Source organism: Labeo rohita, chromosome 20 (genome assembly GCF_022985175.1).
Source record: "Labeo rohita strain BAU-BD-2019 chromosome 20, IGBB_LRoh.1.0, whole genome shotgun sequence".
Taxonomy (NCBI): Eukaryota; Metazoa; Chordata; class Actinopteri; order Cypriniformes; family Cyprinidae; genus Labeo; species Labeo rohita.
In genome coordinates, this window is record NC_066888.1 from 25,035,480 (window position 1) to 25,061,038 (window position 25,559).

Consider the following 25,559-nt stretch of genomic DNA (forward strand, 5'->3'; position numbering starts at 1 on the left):
GCACAGGACTACTTCACCCAAAAAAGTAATAGTGTAGAAAACATTAAGTAAATGAGTACATTTATTCCATTTTACCAGCAGTGTCAGGTGATTTGTATTCTCTCCATTCATCTGTACCAGTACATTACAGTATAACAGAGACAAGGAAAAGCAGAAAAAGATCTGAGATTGCATTTTTTAAATTGTCTAAAAATAAAAATACAAAAGTTCTACTCCGTAATGAAGCACAATCTTCCTAATGTACTCTATGTGCAAGTAAATCGAGTTACAAAAGTCTGGTCCCCTACTAGAATGTCCAAATGAACATGATTACATGTAAATGTATCTATTTTGTTGTAAATGCACAACAAAAAAACAAACATACAGCAATTACATTTATACTATACCAGTGAGAGATGTAGTAGTACAATTGTTTATTGTATAACTGTTATATTATAACTGTTATATAACTGTTAACTGCTTATTTTGAAGTGAATGAAAGAGAGCAACCCTATTTTTAAGTGCTACATTAATGTAGTCATCTCAGATATTTAGGAAGAAGCTAGTTTAACCACTCTGCACTGTGGTTGCTTTGTGCGTGTTTTAAATCAGATGCTCAATATATGGAATTTTATTGCCATTGGTACAGAAAGGAACAAATCTGGGTACTTTAACTTCACCTACTGGATATATAGAGTGTACACAGAAAAAACAACAGTCGTAGAATCAGTATGCTGCCAACAAAATATTTCCCTTTACTGCCAAATGTCCAAGAATAGACTATGATGATCCCTTCACCGACCCAGCACAGTAGCCAGCAGCGCCATCCGAATATACATCCCGTTCTCCGCCTGCCGGAAGTAAGCAGCCCGAGGATCTGTGTCCACTTCCACACTGAAAACAAAATAGCATTAGGAAAGACTGCAAACAAAATTCTGTATTCAGCACTCCTACTTCCTCCTTTGCTTTACTTAAAATTAGATTTTATCCTGATGCTTTAAAATTAAGAGTAGCAAACCTGATTTCATTGACTCTTGGAAGAGGATGCATCACCACCATCTTTCTTTTGGCGCACGTCATGATATGTGGGGTTAGGATAAACTGGCCGAAACACTGTCAGAAAGAGTAAATCATTTATAATATTCAAGACATAAAAGCAGATGCAACAATCTCCTCAGATAAATCTCTCACGGCTTTGTACTCCTCTTCAGAGGCGAATCGCTCCTTCTGTATTCTGGTCATGTACAGGACGTCAGTGTCTGGAAGGGCCTCTTCAATGCTGTTAAACTCCTCCTGTGGACATAGAGAAGTTCAGACACATTTGAGGGAGGGAAAAAAAAACAAAAAAAACCCAAATGCAATTAAATGAAGTGCACCAAAGTAACAGTCCACCTCCAGAATTCATACTTTTGATTGTGACACACCTGTTTAATGCCTTTGGAGGCCACAAAGTCGATGATCTCAGCAGGCATGCTGAGGTTCTTGGGGGCCACGTAGCGCAAGGTGATCCTGTACTGAGTGAGAAGTCTAGCCAGAGAATGCACAGTGCGCCCATGTTTCAGATCGCCTACCATTGTAATCTAAAATGTAACAAATTAGAAATGAAACATCAAAACCTTGCTCTTTTCAAGCACTGCAACCAGAGCAACACAGTAGCATTCTGTTTGGTGATGCCAGTGGCACAGAAACTACACACTTCAGCTCCAAGTGGAAATCTCAACAAGCTAACTGCTTAAGACGACAATATTTTTTCCATGTGAACTCACAGTCATGCCATTGACTGTTCCCAGCTCCTCTCTGATTGTAAAGATATCCAGAAGGGCCTGAGTGGGATGTTCTCCAACACCATCACCAGCATTGATCACCGGCCGCCGACAATGCCTTGCTGCGCTCTACAAAACAAGGAGGATTTTCTGTTTAGACTGAGGCACAGATCAAATTATTTTCAACACTAACATATATAAAATAAATTTTAAAGGGAACATCAGATGCTCATTTCCACAAGTTGGTATTGTTTAGGGTTTAAGATGATTCTTCAGGGTCTTTATGAAATGTCTACAACATACTTTAGCTAAAATTCCTCAATGGTCATGTGAAACACCCTTTTTACCTGGTCAAAAACAGCTCTGTTCACAGCAACCTGTTTCAGTGCATGTCTCTTTAAATGATAATGAGCTACTGCTCACTCCACCCCTCTCTTCAATTTATAATGTATTCGGTGGTGTGTTACCATCAAAAACATACAATTCATTGCATTCTCCATGGCTCTAAGGTCTCTAATGTTAAAAAAAAAAAAAAGTAGTGAATGGATTGTTTTTCATTGTTGCGTGTAGACACCAAAACAGATTTATATGCAAACACCATGTAAAAGTGAATTTTGCATCCTAACATGCATTGATGAATCTCAAACAGTCAGGCCAGGAATATTTATGAAGTGAAGAAAAAAAATAAATACATTTTGATGTCATGTTGTCTACCATTCAAAAGGGGAAAAGTTAATACTTTAATTCATCAAAGATGCATTCAGTTGATCAAAAGTGACAAAGACGTTATAAAATAACATTACCAACATTTTCAATGTCAAATAAATGCTGTTCTTTTGAACTTTCTATTAAAAAAATCCTGAAAAAAAAAAAAAAAAAAAAAAAAAAAAAAAATGTATGTATCAGTTTCCAAATATTAAGCAGTGCAACTGTTAAGATTATGAGCGCCAAATTAGCATATTAGATTGATTTCTGAAGGATCATGTGACACTGAAGAGTCTGGAGTAATGGCTGCTGAAAATTCTGCTTTGGCATCACAGGAATTAATTATATTTGAAGATATATCACAGTAATTAAAATTCTAATAATATTTTACAATGTTACAGTTTTTACTGTATTTTTGATCAAATAAATGCATCCTTGCTGAGCACAGAAGATGCTAGTGTACATTCCATTAAAATTCACCTCTACAGCTCCAGGTATGGGGTGACGCAGAACAATGACATCAGAGTAGCAGCTCATGGTGTGAACAGAATCAGCCAGAGACTCGCCCTTCTGCGTGGAGGATGTGGATTCACTGAAATGCACCACCGACCCCCCCAGACGGTGCATGGCAGCTGCGAACGAACTGCTGGTGCGAGTGCTCACCTCGTAGAACATGGAGGCCATGACTTTACCCTAAAAGAAGATGAGCAGAATGAATAAAATAAGGAGTTATCTCTTCAGCAAGAGCTTCTGTTTCCTTAGGCCACAGATGCCCATTCCTTAAGGAAGAGATCTACTTCAAACTGACACGTCAATGCCAGATTGAACAACATCCTGACTCCAGACTGCTGCTGACTTGAGCAGTTACATACTCCTGCTGGTTTATATATGGTTTATGTAATAAATGCTAAAGATGGGCTGTAATAAACTATAAATCATCCAGTGACATCTACTCTTTTATGGGACAGAAAGGCTCTGAGCAATCCAAAGATATTGTGGTCTACAGGTCCAATCTGGTCATTCCACTTTTTCAAGAAAGAATTGTGGATCCTTCATTTCATTAACAATTCTTTTAGCATGAGTGAAGAGACAACTAATAGTCTGTATACCTTCAAAATATCCAAGGGTCTTTCCTTCTGCACCATCAGACGAAGAGTATGTGCCACATTGAACAAGTGCGACATCTGAAAGCCCAAGACAGACAGGAAAGATTGATGAGTAACTAAATACACAAATACAATATTCCTGGACTCGACAACAGAACAGATAACATGATGTCACCTGTTCCTTGCTGAACTGGCGCACGGACAGGATGTGCTGTCCCACCAGCGGGTGCAGCAGAGGGGAGGTCTGGGGGTGGGGCAGGATCTGCTGCTGCCCAGCTTGAGGTGACAGGATCCTGGCCAGGGGAGGAGGGTGCGCATATGCATCCACTGGGGGAGCCAATTCTGGTAATGGAAGCAGTACAACGTCACAATCAGCAACCAATACATCACTGCCATGTTTCAGTAAATCTCACTTTATGCCAATAACTGGACACGGCATAAGAGCTCATTTGGATCAACCTGAACCACAAGGAACAGCATGCAAGCAAAGCATGGGCAATGCAGGGAAAGAAACCGTCATTTCTTGTTTTGATTATGCTTGTGTGAAGACTAAAATATGCCCATGAAATGAATCCAGGAACAAAGATTGGCATAGAGAACAGAAGGTAAGGGTGGCAAAGCTCTGGTAAACATCACTACAAACATCAAACCTGCATCATACGGTGCTCTTAATGATACCTCCTCTTCAGCTGCTCATACATAGAGGCACATAGTTTGAAAAACAATGGATTAGTAACTGTACAATTATGATTTTAACAGTTTTTTTAAAAAGATGTTTATTATGATTGCTGATGCACTTTTTGTGAAATGTTTAGTTTTCCAAAAAAGGGTTTGAAAGTTGGCTGCCTGAAAAAACCTGTTGATTTATTTTTTAAAAAAAATATATATTTTTTTTTCTTCAAATTTGGTTTTAAATCAATTTTGCATGCATTTATATAATTTGTTATTTATTTCCAAGTTGATTTTAAGGGATGAAGAACAACATCTCACAGATATTCTAGAGGTTTTAAGTCTGTTCAATTGCACTGCATGCTTGGGAAAAAGGAAAGATTGTTTAAATGACCTTGATCGATCAAATGAAAATAAGGAAGATGGAAAATATTGATATTAATTTTATTTACAGTTGCAAAATCATGAGACTTGGATATTGATTTGATGAAACTATACTTGGACTTTACCCAATGCCTTTTGGGGCTGTATGGTAAATCTTTTGAAACCTGCATATAAAAACATATCTTGCTTGAGATATGATCATATTGGACCAGCAAATGTTTCAGCTGAACCATTTGCAAGTTCATGTGACAAGCGAACTCAAACAACTGATGCTAGCAAACGCTGACATCCAACTGAACCACTGCTAGAATTTAACAAATTGTAACTGTAAACCAATTATTTACAGTACAGTGGTTCATTTGGCACACAAACTCATGCACAAGCTCTGAGGCAATACTTTGTATGCCAACGGTACCTGGAGGCAGGCCGGGATCGGATGCACGGTGGATACGAGGCGGGAGAATGAAGCGCCCATCCCCAGTTGAACGGCGTGGGCTCGGGGCACGGCTACGGACCACATCAACAGGTGCTGCCTGACGGGGGCGCTCAGGAGTAATTGCCTCACTCAGACGCTGTAAATTAACAAGCATAGCTCCATAAATGACAACTCTCAGAAAATTTTAGCATGGTGATGGATATGACAACTTATGTATTTGGTCTTGGTGGAACAGATCTTCTACACTGCTGAATTGCAGCTGCTGTTGTAGATTACTGCTGCTGCGAAGCAAGTACAGGAACTTGCTATGGCTAATATATACACCAATACAGTTCTGTGAGTATTTACATAAATTACACAAACAGCATAATAACCCTTAGCAGATCTATACAGGTGGAGCTGGGGAGGTAGAGGGTTTCAGAGGAACTCTGAAAGTGTGCTGCAAACTGCTCTAGGGAATGTTAACCAGAATTTAAACATAGTGCAGCAAGCACATTGGTTTTGTATGCAACATGAACCAGTCAGCTTGTGCTGTGAATATTATCAGTTTGTGTTAACGACCCATCAGCCTGCTCCATCCAGAGTTTCATGACCGAACTTGGCATTTATTTGCTTCCCATGACACTACAGAAAATAAGCAATTTGGAGATTGGATGGACAGGTTATTTGTTTGCCAGTGCATATTAGAAAGCAAAAGCTAAAACACGAACAATGCATGTTCAGGTTTTTGAAAACGTCAGTTCACACATTACCTTAGGAGCATCCTTTATCACCTCGGTTGTTCCTGCTGGGGGTGTTGACCAAGACTTCACATCCTGACCATAACCTGGAGGTACCAATACCTTGAGAGAAAGGGGAACAATTAAACACAGAAATCAATAGTTGGGTTTCCATCCAAAGTTGCAATTGTAACTTTTGTTCAAAATTGGAATAATCGCATAAACATTTTCAAACAAGCACCGCAAAATAATACTATGATACTAATAAATGTTTAAGCATCAAATCAGCATATTAGAATGATTTCTGAAGGATCACATGAGGCTAAAGACTGGAGTAATGTCTTAAAATACAGTAATATTATTGTTATATTATTTTTAATCAAATAAATGCAGCCTTGGTGAGCATAAAAGACTGCTTTCAAAAACACTACACCGTATCAACCCCAAACTTCTGAACAGTAGTGTATTAAAACATTAGCTTTACCTGTCCATCAATGTATGCCACCTCTCCTCTGAGCACCACCCTCATGACTTTTCCCTTCACTTTCATGCCCTCGAATGGCGTCCACTTTGACTTGGTGAATTGCATGTGCTTCGGAATAGTCCACTCTTGCTCCAAGTCCACCTGGAAAAATCAAGTATCACCTTGAAATCTGAAAACTTTTATAGTTTTTTTTAGGCATCACTATCTGAACTTTGTCAAACTGAAATACCTCTACATAAGTGTCCTCTTGAGCAGGAAGAGAGAATATTTTACTGGGGTTTTCATAGAGCCTCTTGATGATGTCATCAACGGTAAGGCGACCTTCGCTCACGGCCGTGAGCAGCAGAGGCAGCATCGTCTCCAGACCTGGGTAACCAGGCGGAGGTTTCTCAGAGTTTTTCTCCTCTACTGAATGAGGGGCTGAAAGTTTAAAATAAAAAATAAATACGTAAATAAATCCATCCAAGAACTGCTCAGGTGCGGCCATTTAGGTTTGGGTTTCAGATTCTTCTTTAATTAACACTTTTACTTTTATTTTTATATCAGATAACAATAGGGCTTTTAAAACAGGTTTGTACACTTATTTGTCAGGCAAACAAAAAATAAACGATGAGATATTTGATCCCATTATTACCGTGGTCTGTTGCGAAGCAGTCAATGATGTCTAGATTTTCCCACAACGCCTCCATGTCCTCACGTGTCCCAAGCATGGGCCGCACTTGCGCCCTGCCGTCCCCAATGGCAGCCACGTTATCGTCACACAGGAAGAGATGGTGAGGTGCCACTTCACATGTCACCTGGATGCCCTTTTGTTTAGCAGCTCGAATGATCAGAATCTGAGAAACAATGTATGATTTTAGGAAACTGGATGAAAATTTACCAATATACATAAAATAAATGGCAGTTATTAGACCACCACATCAGAGGTAGCGTTAACCGAAAATGTAACACTACTGGAGCATAAGGAACAATATTTATGAGGTAGTTTGTTGCCAGATTTCATTGGTGACTTCAAATATGAAATTTAATCGTAAGCTTGGTGAACAGCTTTGGAGAATTTAATGTTTACCCAATTCAAATAGATAGGAGCTGCACTTGCCTGCCCAGAAGGCATTTCAAAGATGGCTGCTGAGTGAAATGACTTGCCTTAAAGGGACTTTGAAAAAAAAAAAAAAAAAAAAAAAAAAAAAAAAAAAAAAAAAAAAATCGGAATTCCGTCCGCCACTTTGACAGATTACACTGAGGGTGATCTATTATAACTTCTAACTGTAATTCCCACCCTGTCCAGTTGGTGGTGAGAGCACTCCAGTGTAGCATCAGAGCACTGGATCCAGAACAAAAATGAAACCCTCACAAATGTTTTGCAATGCGTTTGATTACGCACAGACCAGTACCCGGAAGCTACATCGATCTCTCACACCACATTAAAGAGCACCAAAACGGTATTTATTGCTTGAATTTCCTAATGAAATGGTCAGAATTTGAAATGTGAGACTAATGTTAAAAGTAACACAAAGCTTAGTCTACTGCAATTTATTGGATGGAAGGCACACAGCACACCACGTACTGTTGTCACTAATGTTATCAACTGAAAACGGCACAAACCAAAAGGTCGATTGGGATTTACGAATCGATACTGGTTCATAAAAAATGAACTATAGTTACACAGTCTCATGATCTGTTCCCTTCAAAATAAATGCTTAAGCCTATATGGTCTTTTAGGTTCATAATTATGAATGAAAATTTAAACAAAAATAAAAGCAATTAAGTGTGTTATTGTAATTAAAATATTAATATTAAAATGCAGAGTAATAACAGATTATGACGGATTTTTACGACCCCATCCGTCAAAATGACGAACAATGTTAAAGTCTGACGCAACTTCTGCAACACATACAACAAGAATTCTTACCTCTTCTTTCTTGGCAACATGACAGATATGAACGGGTCTCTGATATAGTTGTGCCACCATCAAGATTGCAGCCACTGTCTGCTTTTCTGCATGTGCCACAATGGGCAAGTGCTTTGGCCACTTTTCAAAGTGCTGCATGCAAAGAAAATAATCAAAATCTAGCATGTGACAGGACAGTAAAGCATGACAAACTACATCATAAAAAAAATAAAATATTTAAAATAAAATGCATTTAAAATAAATGTTAAATTTTATATTTTATATACAATTATTTTTAAATCAATTGCATATTTATTTTTAATTTAACATCTCTTATTTAAAATTTAATTACTAAAAATCTTAAAATAAATTGTTTTAAACCAATTTCAAATCCAATCAATATAAACCTCACCTCCATCCACAGAGAAACATTGTCCATTTTCAAAGTGGAGTAGGTGTCATTCAAGTACATCTTCAAACCAGCTGTAGAGCTTGCAATGGATGGAAGTAGCGTGGCATTGTCTGATGCCGCCCCCACAAAAAGAGCATAATCACAGCGGCACCCAGCCTTAGCAAGCTAGACATATTCATGACAGAGAAAAAGTCCATAAATTTCCTCATTTGCTTTCATGTAAACAATCAACTGAATATGTAATTTGTTGATGTTACCTTCTGTGCCATAGCGAAGGAGCTGGGGTCGATGATGGCAGGGTTGGTATTGGGCATGGCGCACACCATAGTGATTCCTCCAGCCAGGGCAGCAGCTGTGCCCGAGGAGAAGTCCTCTTTATGGGTGGCACCAGGCTCCCGCAGATGCACATGGACATCAATCAAACCTTTAGGCACAGGAATAAAATTAAAGCAATCTCTATGTGATATTTGTTCTGGCAACCCTCAAAAATAACAGAGCCATACTCACCAGGTAAACGGATGAGTTTCTGTGAGGTCATGCTGTCTATATGCGTCTTTACATGAGGAGCCTGGCCAATTTGCCTCAGCGCCTGTCAACCCCACAAACATTACAATCTTCAAAATGTGAACTTAAAAATGCGTGTTTATCCAAGCAGGATCACAATCCGACCGCCACAGGACTAGTCAGACCAAAAAAAAAAAAAAAAAAAAAAAAAAAAAAAAAAAAACACCACTACCCAGAACATCCACCAGACAGTGCATAGACTTGTTTTGATCCTCACTGCCAAACTCATTGAAAGGACCACGCCCTCTCTTACTTTGATTCAATTTTGTCCTCACCACTTTCTCAAAGCTACTGGGGAAAAAAAAAAAAAAAAAAAAAAAAAAAAAAAAAAAAAAGAAGTACACAGCGTGCTTTCCCTTTACACACATATACATTAAATGTCACTCCAATGAATAGAGTCTGAGTCAAGAACACAAATGACATGAAATCAATATAAAAAAAAAAAAAAAAAAAAAACACCACACACGTACTTCTTTTGGAACGTTTCTTCAATGTGCTGTACACTTAAAAATAAAAATACATATAATAATAATACTACTACTAATAATAATTTTACCTGTATTTGAAACACAGGAAAAAAAGAAAATACAAAATGGAATGTTACATTAAAATTACATGTATAATGTAAAATTACCTGTAGCTGTAAACAACCATAACACTTTTTTTTTTTTTTTAATAAAATCTCACAAAATATTATCATAACCTAGTTATGGTGTGTTGGACAATAGAATTAAATGTTTAGAACAGGACGTTTATCGTTCAAGAGCTTGTTTTAAAAAAGTTTCTCATGAAATCCAAACAATCTTTATCTTTTGCACTTGTAATGCAGATTGCTTTATCATTACGCATTTTATTTTTTTAAACCATGTGGGAAATTACTGTTTTTACAGCATGTTTATTTTCTGTTAGACTATTTATGGTGCCATACCTGCCAGAATATTTTAGTTGTTGTTTTGAAATATATTTGTTTATTTCTATTTTAACAGTGCATTTTAAATGTTTAATGAAAGTGAGGGTTGCTTTTATTGTTTAAAAAAAAAAAAAAAAAAAAAAAAAAAAAAAAAAAACTGAAAATGAATAATTGCAGAATGATATAGAAACACAACAAAACAATTTTATTTGTTCCATAGTGAAAATAGAAAAAAGTAGTGTTATTTTTCTATTTTTTTTTCTGTTTAACTTTATCAGATTGTTAATTGGAGAAATCACTGCCTAAACTGACTTTATAAAGAATGTGGTTTCGTTTTTTCCACCTGCAGAACAAAGTGAATAAAACATTTCACAAATGTTTCAAAATGGGAAAAATGCCATGACATGAATGCCACCAGGACTGACTGAGATGCATTCTTTTTCACGCATTTTTAATGACCACATCTGTAACAAACTTTTCATTTTGTGGGGTCATTAGCAATGCGAGTTCGTCACAGCTTACCTGAACAAACAACTTTGTGCACTTTATGTCAGTAATGAGTGGTACGGAGTAGTCAATGGCCATTCGACGTGTACGGTAACCTTTGGTCACAAAGGAAGACAAGCGTCTTCCGCCGGAGTTTCTCATGGACAGATTGATGACCAAGTCAAAATGGTTCTCCTCCAGATAGTCCATGATGTTTCTTTGTTTGTCCTTATTAGGGCAGTCACCCTCCTCTTCAAAAGGCCAGTCCACTGCCATCACCTGATAAGAGACAGTTTTTTTTTTTTTTTTTTAAATGCAAATTATGTCTGTTTATTTAGCTGTAAAAGATGATTGTTATTCACTGTACCTTGACTCCATGTTCAGTGTAGAAGTCAGCAGTGCCTAGACTGGCATACAAGCTGTAACCCAAAATCTCCAAAGTCCGGACTGTCTGCAGGAGCTCGCTCTTATTCTGAAAGAATTTAAATTGAATTCTTTAAAATTTTCTCATTTAAATAGATAGTTCACCCAAAAATGAGAATACCCCATGATTTACCATCCTAGGCGAAAAGGATGGAAAAGGACATTTTTATACTAAAAAGCTTATACTAAAGCTTTAAAATGGCAGTGAATGGCCGTTGAGATTTTGAAGTCCAATAAAGTGCATCCATCAATCATTTAAAGTGCTCCACACGGCTCTAGGGGGTTAATAAAGGCCTTCTGAAGTGAATTGATGCATTTGTGTAAGAAAAATATCCAACCACCTGGAATATCATCCACTGGAACGCCACTCTCTCATGAACATGCATACGACAGCTAGCGGAAGCTAGAGGTAACGGTTTATAAAGTTTTAAATATAGATATTTTTCTTACACAAACACATCAATTCACTTCAGGAGTCCTTTATTAACCCCTCAGAGCCATGTGGAGTATTTTTATGATGGATGTAATTTATTGGACTTAAGTGTCCTGACTCTTCCAAGCTTTATAATGGCACTGAATGGCTGTTGAGATTAAGGTAACTCCGATTGTATTAGTCTAAAAGAAAGTCATATACACTTAGGATGGTTTGAGGGCGAGTAAATCATGGGGTAATTTTCATTTTTGGGTGAACTATCCCTTTAAGAAACCAGACATTAAATGTCATAGTCTTATGTATGTAATGGTGTAAGCAATGTTGTTGGTGGTGAAATTAACATACCACAGCTTTCAGTAATGTGAATCAGATTATGACTGAAATTAATTGGAACAGATTCAAATGAATCAACTTTCTGTAAAATAAGCCATTACCTTGTAACTTCCAATAGAGAGGAGAATATTCTTTTTAGGGATTTTGAACCCAGTGCTGAGCATGGCTTTTAGATAGGCCTCATATCGGTTCTCTCCAAAGCAGGCTACTTCTCCAGTGCTGGTCATCTCAACACCTAAAACCACATCTGCTCCGGCCAACCGTGAGAAGGAGAACTGAGGAACCTGAGGGTCAAACGCAAGCTTATGTAGATCTTGGAAAATACTGAGATCAGTTCATATGTTCACATCAAAAACCAATCATCACTGAAAGTACCTTAACTCCTACAGTGCCATTCCCCTTCATCAGCCCAACAGCCTCGACTTCCTCCCCCAAAATGACTCTTGTTGCTAGGGCAACAAGATCGACACCAAGTGTTTTGGACACAAAAGGGAAGGACCGCGAGACTCGCACATTGCATTCTATCACCTTCAGCTGATCATCCTGTTGACAAACATGCATGATTTAGTTTCAGCACCAAATATTTTGAAACGCACTCATCCTAGTTAAAAAAAAAAAAAAAAAAAAAAAAAAAAATTAACAGCTCACCTTGGCAATGAGCTGCAGGTTGAAGGGGCCAGTAACTTGAAGCTCCTGGCCGATGGCGTGAACGATCAACCTAATGCGTTCCATGGTTTTCTGGTTGATGTCCTGTGGAGGAGTCACCAGCGTTGCGTCTCCAGAATGCACGCCTGCGTTCTCCACATGCTCAGACACCGCTATGGCAATGACCACTCCATCACAGGCCACAGCGTCCACATCTATTTCCTGAAGGCCAAACAACAACAAAAATAAAATAAAAAAATAATAATAATAAAATAATAATAATAATAATAATAATAATAATAATAATAATAATAATAATAATAATAATAATAATAATAAGTAAACAGTACAAAATCTGCTGCCACATTAGCTTTAAACATCCAACACAGCAATTCTACAGAACTTAAAAGCTAATAAGGATCAGAAAATTATTAAAAAAAAAAAAATAAAAAAAAAAAACTGAAAGATTAAATACTAAAACAAATATTAGATGAAAGATTTAATGTTTGAACAAGTAAATACATTATATTGGTAACACTTTAAAATAAGGTATCAGTTAATGTATTAAACAAATGAACAACGAACTACACATTTATTGCACTTTATTAATCTTTGTTACTGTTAGTTATGAAAATTAAATTGTTCATTGCTAGTTTATGTTAATTCACAGTGCAATATCTAATGTTAAAAACAACTTTTGATTTTAATAATGCATTAGTAAATGTTGAAATTAATATTAATGCTGTAGAAGTACTGTTCATTCTTAGTTCATGGTAACTAAAGTAGTTAACTAATGGTCTAACTAAAAGATCTAACATTAACTGATAATCTGTATTATATGGCGGCCTAACCACAATCATATCAGAAGTTTTCATGAAACTTCTCATCCACTCCCAATAATTTGAGCAACACTAGCACTTCCGCACCTCAAGTGGCATTTATTGTGAAAAACCTGTTCAAACAAGCGATTTTTTATTTTGTGCCAACTGACAGCATTACCTAGTTATTAACTCACCTCGCCCATATAAACACACGTGCATATTACAGTTAACTGGAATTGCCTGAGGATGGGAGCGCTCCGTACCAACTTAAAAATGTTTTTATTGACTAACCTTGGCCTCCTGAATGAATTTGGAGATAACAACAGGGTGTTCCTTTGACACAGCAACAGCACTGCTCAGGAACTTTTCCATGTCAGTGTCTGAGTAGGCAACATTCATAGCAGCCCCACTGAGAACATACGATGGCCTCACTAAGCAGGGATAACCCACCGTCTCACAGAAACCCACAGCAGACTACAAGAGAAATGTCAAGAGGGTATTTGAAGTTACAAGCAATTATAGAAGAACTTAGGTCATTCTTTGGTTATTCATTTCACACTACACTTCCAGAGTGTTCCTTGGAGTTGAATGAATTCTCTTTATATCTTACCTCAGTATCAGACAGCTCTTTCCATCGGGGCTGGCTGATTCCTATGGTGTCCAGCATCCTGGAGAATTTGAAGCGGTTCTCTGCAGAGTCAATGAACTCAGGTGAGGTGCCCAGGATCCTGCACTGCTGTCTATGCAAGGACATTGCAATGTTGTTGGGCAGCTGTCCACCCATGGACAAAATAATTCCCTCTGGATTCTCCATCTCGTATATGTCCATCACCACCTGTCATTAATAACAGGTGAATTTATTAAAAGCATAAAGATTAAATAATTATTGAATTTTTATTTAAACGTTTTTTTGTTTTTTAACTTTATCACAAAAAAAAAAAAAAAAAAAAAAGTAATAAAGTATATATATTTTTTAATAAACCGTATTTTTTAAAAATGTAACGTAAGTCAAAAGTGTACATACACCTTGCAGAATTTACAAAATGTTAATTATTTTACCAAAATAAGAGGGAACATACAAAACGCATGTTATTTTTTCCTTTAGTACCGACCTAAATATGCTTCAGCAGGAAACGCAATGCGAGGTGTGTGAAAACTTTTAAATTTGAAGATCAAGGTAAATTTAACATATTTTGTCTTCTGGGAAACATGCAAGTATCCTCTGTAGCTTCTGAAGGGCCGTGCTCAATGAAAAAAAAATGATATTTAGGCAAAATAAGAAAAATTTACACATCTTCATTCTTTTCAAAAGTTTTCACCCCCGGCTCTTAATGCATCGTTAAGTGCATGTAAACTTTTGAATGGGGTAATTTTTAGAAATTTAATGATTGTTTTTCTCTTGTAGACAACATATAAAAGTCCGTTTTGTGAAATCTTATTCAACAACATGCATTTTGTATGATTTCACTTATTTTGGTATAATAATTAACATCTTGCAGATTCTGCAAGGTGTATGTACACGTTTGACTTCAACTGTATATTACACATTTATTATACCTTTTTTTTCAATTATTTTTTGATAAAGCATTTAAAACATAACATTTATTTATAACATTTCTTACCTCAAATGAGATCTCATCAAAATACAGTCTGTCGCACATATCGTAATCTGTGCTGACTGTTTCTGGGTTGTAGTTGACCATAATTGTTTTGTATCCCATCTGCAAAACAAACAGTTCTCAAATACACACTGAAATGTGACAAAATAATACATTTATGCTATATTTCAAGCCACAAGTCCTTTTTCCCTTAATATGGATGCCTCACCTTCCTCAGCTCCATAATACACCCAACAGCACACCAATCAAACTCCACGCTGCTTCCAATTCGGTAAACCCCAGAACCGATCACCATGACATGGGGCTGCTCGAAAACCACGTCGCTTTCTGAGCCATGATAGGTCAGGTACAGATAGTTGGTGTGGGCAGGCCACTCGGCGGCCACTGTGTCAATCTGTTTGACCACTGGAAGGATCTTCCAGTCACGTCTCATCTTCCTCACAGCCAGCTCAGTGCTGCGGCAGGGGAAAGAGCAGATTTAGTTGTCTACTGAGGCCCATTTTAATTATTCCTTGTATAAATAGTCTAGAATTGACAGTTGTGATTTTCTGCATCAGCAGTTTATCCTGAGTACCTTTGCACAGCTTGGGCAATCTGTTTGTCGGAGAATCCCAGCTGCTTGGCTTTCCTCATGACCTCTGGTGGCATGGCACTCTCGTCCTGATTATATGCCTCTAGAAGTTTCTCGTGGTCTGCAATGTTCTTCATCTTGTGCAGAAACCAGTGGTCTATCTTGGTCAGCTCATAAAGGCGTTCAACAGTGTAGCCAGCACGAAGGGCAGCTGCCAGAACAAAGATGCGCTTGTCTGTGGGTGTCTGCAGCTCCTGAGATATGAGGGAAAAATAAAATAATAATAATAATAAAAAATAAAAAAAATTGTTTCCATATAGGTTTTTGTCAACCTGTGAAAATGTGAATCGGACATGCAAATAAGACAGAAGATGTGCAACTTCAGTACAGACCTCTTCAGACACCGGTTTGATGGTGTGGTCAAAACCAACACAGTTCTCATCCACCATTCTCAAAGCTTTCTGGAAGGCCTCTTCAAAGCTGCGGCCGATGGCCATCACTTCTCCTGAAATGGAAGAGAGTGCTGAATGAGATCACAACATATTGGACATGTGAGTTTAGAAAAAAAACAGCACCTTCTGAACTAAAAAGGCTAAAATGGAGCTTTTTCTTTAACAAACAGAACTTTGCCATATTAAAATTCACAAACAAGTCATTTTAAATACAATGGCAGGTGCTTTAACAATTAAACCGTTCAACCTATGCTTTTAAATATTCACAAATTTGAATATTATTAACACACGAAAAACCCTGTAAAATGCAAACTGTTAACAGTCGTCCTTACAATTACCATCAACTTGGTTTAATAACATTACAATTACCAAATGAACAAAATAAGGTTTTGAACTTCACTTCACATTTATTTCAGGTTTATTAATTTTAGTAATTCAAGTTTTTGTTCAGTTTTTCCATCTAATGTGCATTTATTTCATTTTAATGTTTTTTATTTTCATCTAAATATTTCTTCATCAAACATTTATTTCATTTAATTTAATTTGATTTAAATTAAAGACTAATTTTTAATCGTTTTAGTTAATATTGGTTTGAGAATTACAATATACAGATTTCTGCCGCAATTTCAGTTTTGTTTTTTTGTTTTTTTTTGCTCTTCATGGAACTGCCGATTGCATTGCTAACTGAGGAACTTGCTCAAATACCAAAGAGGAACCTTCACCACACAATAATCCAAACTTATTTTAGTATCATTTATAGTATTATTTATATAGTATTCACTAACATTTTAAATGATCTTGTATTTTTATATTTTCATATTTATATTTTTGAGTAGGTTTTAGTAACTGTTTAGTAACTGTGCATTTAGAATTTAGTCCCATATATATATATATATATATATATATATATATATATATATATATATATATATATATATATATATATATATATATATATATATATATATATATATATATATATATATATATATATGCGCATTTAAAAAAAAAATTACATAAAAAAAAAATAAATAAATAAAAAAAATATATATAAAAAAAAATATAAATTTTATCTAATATTTAAATATATACTAATATTTGAAAGATTTTTTTACTGAAAGACTTTTTTAATAGTTTTAGTTAATAACATTGGCCTAAGAATTACAATATACAGATTTCTACTGCAGTTTTTTTTCCTTTGCATAGGAGGCTCACCAACGCTCTTCATGGAACTGCCGATTGTAGTGCTGACTCTGAGGAACTTGCTCAAATCCCAACGAGGAACCTTCACCACACAGTAATCCAGACTGGGCTCAAAGTTGGCTGTTGTGGAATTAGTCACCGAATTCCTGGAAAACAGTCACTTTTAAGCAACTTTAAAAAGAACAATACTGAAGTGTACAATTGCATTCTATATAACAGCTCATTTCAAAGAAAGAACTCACTTAAGCTTGGGCAAAGGGATTCCCAAGCCAAGCTTGGCAGCCACGTAGGCTAGGGGATAACCTGTGGCCTTACTGGCCAACGCAGAGCTTCGTGAGAGACGAGCGTTGACTTCAATGATGTAGTACTGCCAAGACACAAAGAATGAGATTATGGGTTGACCACTGCTTCCTGAGACTTACTATTTCTGGATGATATAAATGACTGAATTACCTGTTCAGATTCAGGATTTAGGGCATACTGAATGTTACACTCTCCCACAATGCCCAAGTGCCGAATAACTTTAATGGCTGTGTTTCTCAGCATATTGTATTCATAGTCATTCAGCGTCTGACTAGGAGCAACCACTATGGACTCCCCAGTGTGGATTCCTAGAGGATCAACATTCTCCATGTTACAAACCTAAATGAAAAGAAATCAAATTAGAAAAGAACAAATGTTAAAACACATACTGGTAAAACGTAAAGGCATATAGGTATAAATAAAAATGTCAGTATTAAAGGGAAACCGCAGATCTAGGAGCTTCATACCGTAACGCAATTGTCATAGGCGTCCCGCACCACTTCATACTCTATTTCCTTCCAGCCTTTGAGAGATTTGTCAACCAGGACTTGTGATGTGTGGGCAAAGGCCTGAGTGACCAATGTGATCATCTCCTCTCTATTATTGGCAAAGCCTGAACCCAGTCCACCAAGGGCAAATGCAGACCGGACAAGAACGGGATAGCCGAGTCTCTCAGCAGCAGCCACTGCCTATAGAAATCACACAATATTGGACCAAGAATACAATGAGAAAATTAAAACAGTAGAAGTATTTTAACAGTAATACAAATAGTTTTGTTAAAAATAATCAGATATATAAACCTGGCATTTTCCAGAAAGCTAATTTGGTACTAAAATGTTTGAGATGCCCTCATGTACAATAGAGTAATGAGCTGACCTGTTCAACAGACATGGCCGCTTCACTTGGAGCAACATGCTCATTGATTTCCTCCATCTTCTCCACAAAGATCTTCCTGTCTTCAGTCATCTCTATGGAGGCCACTGGGGTTCCAAGCACACGTACTTTGTATTTTTCCAGCACTCCTTGCTTAGTGAGCTCCACACCACAATTCAGAGCCGTCTGACCGCCAAATGTGAGCAACACTCCATCTGGACGCTCGTTCTTTATCACCTATTTGGACAGCAGGAGGAACATTTGATCTCGAAAACATTTTAAACTCTAAAGCCCTTGTTATAAAGCACATTTCAGTTCAAAATCTGTCAAGAAAACCAGACCATGTAAATTACTTTTGGATGGACAGCTTTCTCCTACCTGTGTGACATACTCTGGTGTGATTGGGAGGAAGTAGACTTTGTCTGCCAAGCCCTTTGAGGTCTGTACTGTGGCAATGTTCGGGTTGATGAGAACAGTTTGGATGTTCTCTTCTTTCAGAGCTTTTATAGCCTGGAAAAAAAAAACAAAAAGTAAAATAAATGACATTGGGAATAAACTGCATACATTTAAACTAGGTTAACTTTTTACACTGATGATTAGATTTGTCTCAAAACATTGTCTTTCCACCAGTCAGTTGTTTGAATTCAGATTCAATCATAAGCTTTATTTACTCTAAGAACAAGCAAGTTTCAATTAATACAGGAAACTACCATAAAATACTACAACTATCACTATTGCTACCACTACTACTATTATAATCAGCCAAACAGTTGAGATGCCTCCCTTAATTTGCATTCAAAACAGTCTTGAGGTTCTTTGACACTCACCTGAGATCCAGAATAGTCAAATTCTCCAGCCTGTCCAATGGATAGTCCTCCTGAACCTAGAACTAGAACTTTACGAGGTCGAACAAACGCTTCCGGGTCTGGAGATCCAGGGAAAGTGAGGTGCTCTGTTAGCCTTTGCTTAACTGCAAAATGATAAGGGTTTATGAGTAATTAGTCACATCAACAGTAGTACAACACAATAAATGTAATTACAGTACACAGGTAGAACAAAAAAAAAAATAATAATAATAATTTATTTTATATATATATATATATATATATATATATATATATATATATATATATATATATATATATATATATACACAATCCTACAATAACTGTTTGTTTAACAGGCGTATGTCGTAACAGATCACCTGACTTTCCAGCTTTGCCCTCTTTAGCATCTTTGACAGTATCCAGAAACACATCAAAGAGACCGACAAGGTCTGTGGGGCCTGCCATGTGTTCAGGATGGAACTGGACACTGAAAATGAGAAGAACACAGATATAAATGATCAACAACTTAATACAACATTTAATAATAACCTTATACCCACTGTTACTACATCTATGAGAAATAAAGGCCAACCTGAAAAGTGGTTTGTGGTTATGAACAATGCCTTCACTGGTTTGGTCATTGGCGTTGGTGAAGAGCACATCCCAGTCTTCTGGGAGAGTTTTGGGATCCACAGCAAACCCATGATTTTGAGAGGTGATGAAACAGCGATTTGTTCCTTTATGGATGCAGGGTTGGTTATGGCCACGATTACCATATCTGAAATACATAAGGATCATGAATGAAGTTGTGGCTTTTAAAGGATTACAATTAATTAAAGAAGAAAAATTTCCTGATAATTTACTCACCCCATGTCATCCATGATATCTTTCTTCAGTCGAAAATAAATTGAGCTTGAGGAAAACATTTGGGGATTTTTCTACATATAGTGGAATTCAGTGGTGGCCAACTGCAATTTGGACCTTCAACCTGTTGGCCACCACTGAAGTCCACTATAAGAGGAAAATCCTGGAACCCATTTTCCTCAAATTTCATTCTGACTAAAAGACATGAACATCTCTGATGACATGGGGGGGGTGAGTAAATTACCAGACTTTTATTCTTGAAGGAAACTAATCCCTTAAGAACCACAATAAGATAGAATCCTTCACACACATAAATCACATCTGAATGAACCCACTGACTGTCCGCTTCCTGTAGACTGGTATCTCACCCGGCCTTGAGCCCAAGCAAACAAAGCAACTATCTCAGGACTCTTACAAAAACACTACTGCTTATCCCAGGACCAGACTAGACTATCCCAGCTCCTGATGATACTGCTGAGCTCAGCATAAATTAGATTTCACACCATGCTGCTCCTTCACAAAATCTGGAATGGCATGGGAAGGCCAAGGAACCAGCCTTTTGTTCCTCTGCAAACCCCCTTAATCCACTAACCATAACGTGATGCTGTCTGGTTCAATTACACAGTATAAATCCTGTTTATCTTCATCTTGTTTAAATAATTTTTTTAAGGCAGCAGCTATTTTCACTAAGTGAAAATAGCATATTTTCTTAGACGCTATTTACTCTTTGTGCAAATAGCAATCGGTTCTATATACACTAAGTGCAAATCTGGAGTCTATTTATACTGTTGAAATAGCAGATCGATCACGTCGAAAAGACCACAGCATGCGCTTTACCAACAGTGCCACTAGAGCTGTCATGTTTGCGTCTTTTGTAGTGTGTTGACTAGCCCAATCACATGTTGGTGGGCGGAGTTAGTGTACATAGCCTCTGTCAACAAGGCAGGCTATTTGCACTTAGTGTGAAGACATTTTAAAACTACAAAACAAGTGAAAATTTTCCTTGAGGTACAAAATATTAAGAATGTATCTTGAATATAAGACTATTATATTAACCTCACTAAATTAATAATTTTCTAAAAGCCATTTTACTAAACTTTCTGTAGTTGCAACTGCATTAAATTTTTACTTTTATTCAGCTATATGGTGAGTTCAGGACAGAATCTAATTTTTAGGTGAGCTACCCTAAAGAAGTGTGCTTTAGAAGTCAGCAGAATGTGGAAAAGATGAACAAATTGCTTACTTCATTTTGTATGTCTTTGCGCCAATGACCAAAGAAAGCAGCTGATGGCCCAGACAAATCCCAAAGACTGGTTTGGGATTCTCTACACTTGCCACCTTCTGTATATTCTCTACTGTTTCCTTACAGTACTCAGGATTGCCAGGGCCATTGCTAATGAACAACCCATCAAAATCTAGAAAAATACAAACACAGAGATATCATTTTCTATTGATTATTAGAATTACTATTAGCTTTTTTAAGTCTGGTTTTCAAGCCATGTAAAACATGTTATAACCCTAAAACAACAGATTACCCCAACATATTACATTCAGAAATATGTGAAAAATAGTGCTCACCGTTGCTGTCTAGAGGATGATCCCAGGGGACAACAGTGACCCGGGCACCTCTCTGGCACAGGCAACGGATCTGGTTGTACTTGATGCCACAGTCTATAGCAGTGATTCTCACCTTGCCCTCTGGATTAAAAACTTTTGGTTCCTTTTGAATCAGGCACACATAAGAAATAAGCTGTCATTATACAACCTTAAATCACATTAAAACTAATCTGAGAACATCAAAATACTTACTTTCATGGAAACTTCTTTAACAAGATTCCGGGTGTCTGGATTATCAAACGGAATGTCATTGGCTGAAGTTCCTTCTACCACAATTTTCCCCAACATGGTTCCCTTTTCTCTGATCTTTTTGGTCAAGCTCCGCGTGTCAACGCCTGATTTCACATGAACAACAATTTTTTGAAAAACCTAGACTAAATCACTTGCTTCACCTTGGATAAATCAAAACTATTTTTTTTTTTTTTTATAAAGAACAACTTGCACTGACTGACCTTCAAGTCCAGGGATGCCTTGTTCTCGGAGCCACTGATCCAGAGACTTGGCAGAGCTCCAGTGACTGGGATTCTCAGAGAGCTCCCCAACAATGAGAGCTGCAGCATGGATTTTGGAAGATTCAAACCACTAGACCACAAAAAGAAAGATTTAGAACAAATCATATCAGCAGTATTTGAACAATCAGTTTTAGAAGAATTATGACGTACTAAAAGGACAACAGTGTGTGGATAAAAGAAAGGAAAAACACCTTGCTGAGTCCAAACTCTCCATCTTCATCTTCAGGAACACCATAATTGCCAATCAGCGGATATGTCAGAGTTAGTATTTGAGACTTGTAAGAGGGATCTGTGAGAGCCTCTGGATAACCCACCATTCCTGTCTGGAAAACTGAGGACACACAATATATACACTTAGCAATGTCAAAACTACTGATATATGTACATCACTGTGTTACTTTTTTTTTTTATTACTGATTGTCAACTCAAATGTTTACATGGAAAACCTATTTAAAAGCTACATGTCATTGTTTTAATTTTTGAATAAAGAAGTCGGTATTAAGAACAGTGAAATTTTACTGGTTTCATTACTGAATTTAATATCTCATAACTATTCTGGTTGGTGTCAATATGATGTAAGAGAGGTTGTCATTCCTAATGCAATTGCCTGCAAATATCCATGTCTAAATGAATAATAAGCATGAAATTGAAAGGGAGGCCCTTCATATATGTTGACATTTGATAGAATGTCTCTCTGCCTTCCAAAACAAATAAATAAATAAATAAAAAACACATTTATACCCGTCAAACTTTTGGGCACACCTACTTGTTCTTATTTTTAACATTTTCCATATTTATTTTATCTAGGGAACACGAAGGACTATGAGGGACACATACCCCTGGTTTCACAGACAAGGCTTAAGGCTATTCCCAGACTAAAATGCATGTTTGAGCCGTCTCAACTAAAAATATCTTGCTCTGGCATATCTTTAAACATGTCAGTGCCATTGTTCTGTCTCAAGATGCACACTTGTAATGTTTTCCTCTAAAGCATTTTTAGGAAAGCTGCTTTAATATCTTGATTTAACAAAGGCCTAGGTCTGGCTTAAGTTAAGCCCTGTCTCTGAAACCGGGCCATAATTATTTTAATGCATATTTTAGCAGCAGAATGGCAAGAACTAATTTTGTTTTTAGTGACTAGAGTGTTACATTATGGATGTACATTCCCCTAGGAAATCATAAGAAAAACCAGTCATAAGGGTCAATTTTTTTTAAATTGAGTTTTATAATCTGAGGGTGCAAAAAAAAAAAAAGTTCGGGTTTTGGTATATTTACAGTAGGACATTTACAAAATATATTCATGGAACATGATCTTTAATTAATACCCTAATAATTTTAGGCATAAAAGAAAAATCAATCATTTTGACCATTACAATGTATTGTTGGCTATTGCTACAAATATACTCATGCAACTTATGACTGGTTTTGTGGTCCAGGGTCATATTTTTGAGGAAAAAATCTTTTGACACATTCAAAAACTGTTTCTGAGAATAAAAGCATCAACTTTATGAGTTATCTGAACTGGGATGTTTTTAAAACAGTACATAAAAAAAAAAAAAAAAACACTTTCTGAATACTTGCTGACTGTTTTTTAAATATTTTTTTTAATTAATGTTGACCACAGAAATGTTTACCAGAGACACGTTTTTAATTATATGGCAAGACAAAAGTTCATTATCTTTTGACGGTTTACCACGTTAAACCACAATATTATCACTTTTTTTTTTTTTTTTTTTTTTTTTTTTTTTTATTTGTTGCATCACTGAGCCTAACATGAACCTACATCTACATCTGTAATGTTAGGCATGTGTCACAAATGCTTTGGGAAGTTGCAACTGGCCAGTGTTCCCATTTAAATGTCATACATATATATGAATTTTTGGAATTTGCTATTGAATTTGAGAAGACAAATGAACCCCACAGGGAAAAAAAAAAAATCCTGAATAGTTGCGGTTTCTTAAAAAAAAATTTTAATTAATGTTGACCACAGAAATGTTTACCGGAGACACGTTTTTAATTATATGGCAAGACAAAAGTTCATTATCTTTTGACGGTTTACCACGTTAAACCACAATATTAACAATTTTCCTTTTTTTTTTTTTTATTTGTTGCATCACTGAGCCTAACATGAACCTACATCTACATCTGTAATGTCAGGCATGTGTCACAAATGCTTTGGGAAGTTGCAACTGGCGAGTGTTCCCTTTTAAACGTCATACATATATATATATATATGAATTTTTGGAATTTGCCATTGAATTTGAGAAGACAAATGAACCCCACAGAGGGGAAAAAAACAACTTTCTGAATACTTGCTGACTGTTTTTTTTATATATTTTTTTTAATTAATATCGACCACAGAAATGTTTACCGGAGACACGTTTTTAATTATATGGCAAGACAAAAGTTCATTATCTTTTGACGGTTTACCACGTTAAACCACAATATTAACACTTTTTCTTTTTTTTATATGTTGCATCACTGAGCCTAACATGAACCTACATCTACATCTGTAATGTCAGGCGAGTGTTCCATTTTAAACGTTTAGCGGGAAATCATACACGTGTAACTTCCTGCTCATCAGTTATACATTTACAGTCACGCTTTCCGGTTAGAAGAGAGAACAAGTGTGTGATAAGGAGCAGTGGCAGAAAACAGAGCTGCGATGGACACAGAGTTCTAGGACATTTGCTATGATTTCACTTACCAACTTCACCAGATACTGAGGATACAGCACCGAACAGACGGCCTTTAAATGATGTCCCGTCCTCCAGTACTAAAGATGCCATTTTCAGCAACATTATTGTTAGTGTTTCTAAACGCAGAAAGAATCTCAGCTAATATCTAGCTTTTAAAAGTATATAAACCAAAGTGGTGGCCCGTTGCGCGTATGTTTTCCCTTTCGCCGAAGTTCCCACGTGAAAACCACGCTGCTCAAGGTGATGTTTACCCGGATGCGGATTAAATATGTGCGATATCAGATATCGGTATCTAGGCCAAATATCATCCTGTCCTGTTGTAGAAGATGCTCATCGGCCGATTGCGATATTTTAAGTGGGTTAAAGCCAGACGACTTCTAGTTAGTGGAGATAAGTCCACGCTCTGCTCCAGTCACAGCAGCGTGGAGCCGTGTGCGTGAACTTCAGCTGGTTTTATACCGGCGTGCAAAACCGCTGCGCGTCACTACGTCGGAGAGGAAGGGGGAAGGCCTGCTCTTGGTTTCATTCATAAAAATCGCAATGAAGTGTTTTTTTTAAATTTTCTTGACATTTTTGATTAACAAATGAATAATAAATTACAAAAATAATATCCTGGTGTATTTTTACCTGTATATAAGTCTCACATAGGATGCTCCAAAAATATAGAAATTATATTGTATATTTATAACCAAAAGCAGCAATATTGCAAAATATTTTTCTATTTAAAGTAACTGCTTATATTTGAATATATTTTAAAATATAATTTATTCCTACATTTTCAGCATCATTACTCCAGTCTTCAGTGTCACATGATCTTTCACAAATCATTCTAATATTTTTTTTCTTTCTTTTTTAC

The 25,559-nt window shown here is 36.6% G+C and overlaps 1 protein-coding gene across 3 annotated transcripts; it reads right to left on the reverse strand.

Annotated features, from left to right (window-relative positions):
- Nucleotides 1-43: 43 nt before the first annotated feature.
- Nucleotides 44-25,142, reverse strand: cad (carbamoyl-phosphate synthetase 2, aspartate transcarbamylase, and dihydroorotase). Of its 3 annotated transcripts, XM_051137759.1 has the most exons (45): nt 24,712-25,142; nt 22,196-22,335; nt 21,945-22,074; nt 21,685-21,827; nt 21,454-21,595; nt 21,119-21,290; nt 19,604-19,789; nt 19,389-19,498; nt 19,012-19,154; nt 18,563-18,694; nt 18,188-18,421; nt 17,779-18,000; nt 17,462-17,650; nt 17,251-17,375; nt 17,021-17,154; nt 15,746-15,858; nt 15,357-15,607; nt 14,991-15,237; nt 14,786-14,884; nt 13,774-13,998; nt 13,455-13,637; nt 12,346-12,564; nt 12,073-12,240; nt 11,799-11,981; nt 10,876-10,980; nt 10,545-10,787; nt 9,056-9,137; nt 8,806-8,972; nt 8,549-8,713; nt 8,158-8,289; nt 6,880-7,081; nt 6,475-6,665; nt 6,246-6,386; nt 5,795-5,884; nt 5,022-5,178; nt 4,732-4,770; nt 4,204-4,242; nt 3,729-3,895; nt 3,557-3,631; nt 2,928-3,140; nt 1,746-1,871; nt 1,404-1,559; nt 1,171-1,272; nt 998-1,092; nt 44-873 (listed from the first exon to the last, which is right to left on the reverse strand). In XM_051137759.1, exons 1-45 carry the CDS (start codon nt 24,803-24,805, stop codon nt 774-776), a joined length of 6,771 nt encoding a protein of 2,256 aa, XP_050993716.1. In that variant the 5' UTR covers nt 24,806-25,142; the 3' UTR covers nt 44-773. The 3 variants fall into 3 exon arrangements, with proteins under 3 accessions (XP_050993716.1, XP_050993717.1, XP_050993718.1); XM_051137760.1 differs by lacking the exon at nt 4,732-4,770 and having other exon boundaries at nt 24,712-25,141; XM_051137761.1 differs by lacking the exons at nt 4,204-4,242; nt 4,732-4,770 and having other exon boundaries at nt 24,712-25,141.
- Nucleotides 25,143-25,559: the final 417 nt, after the last annotated feature.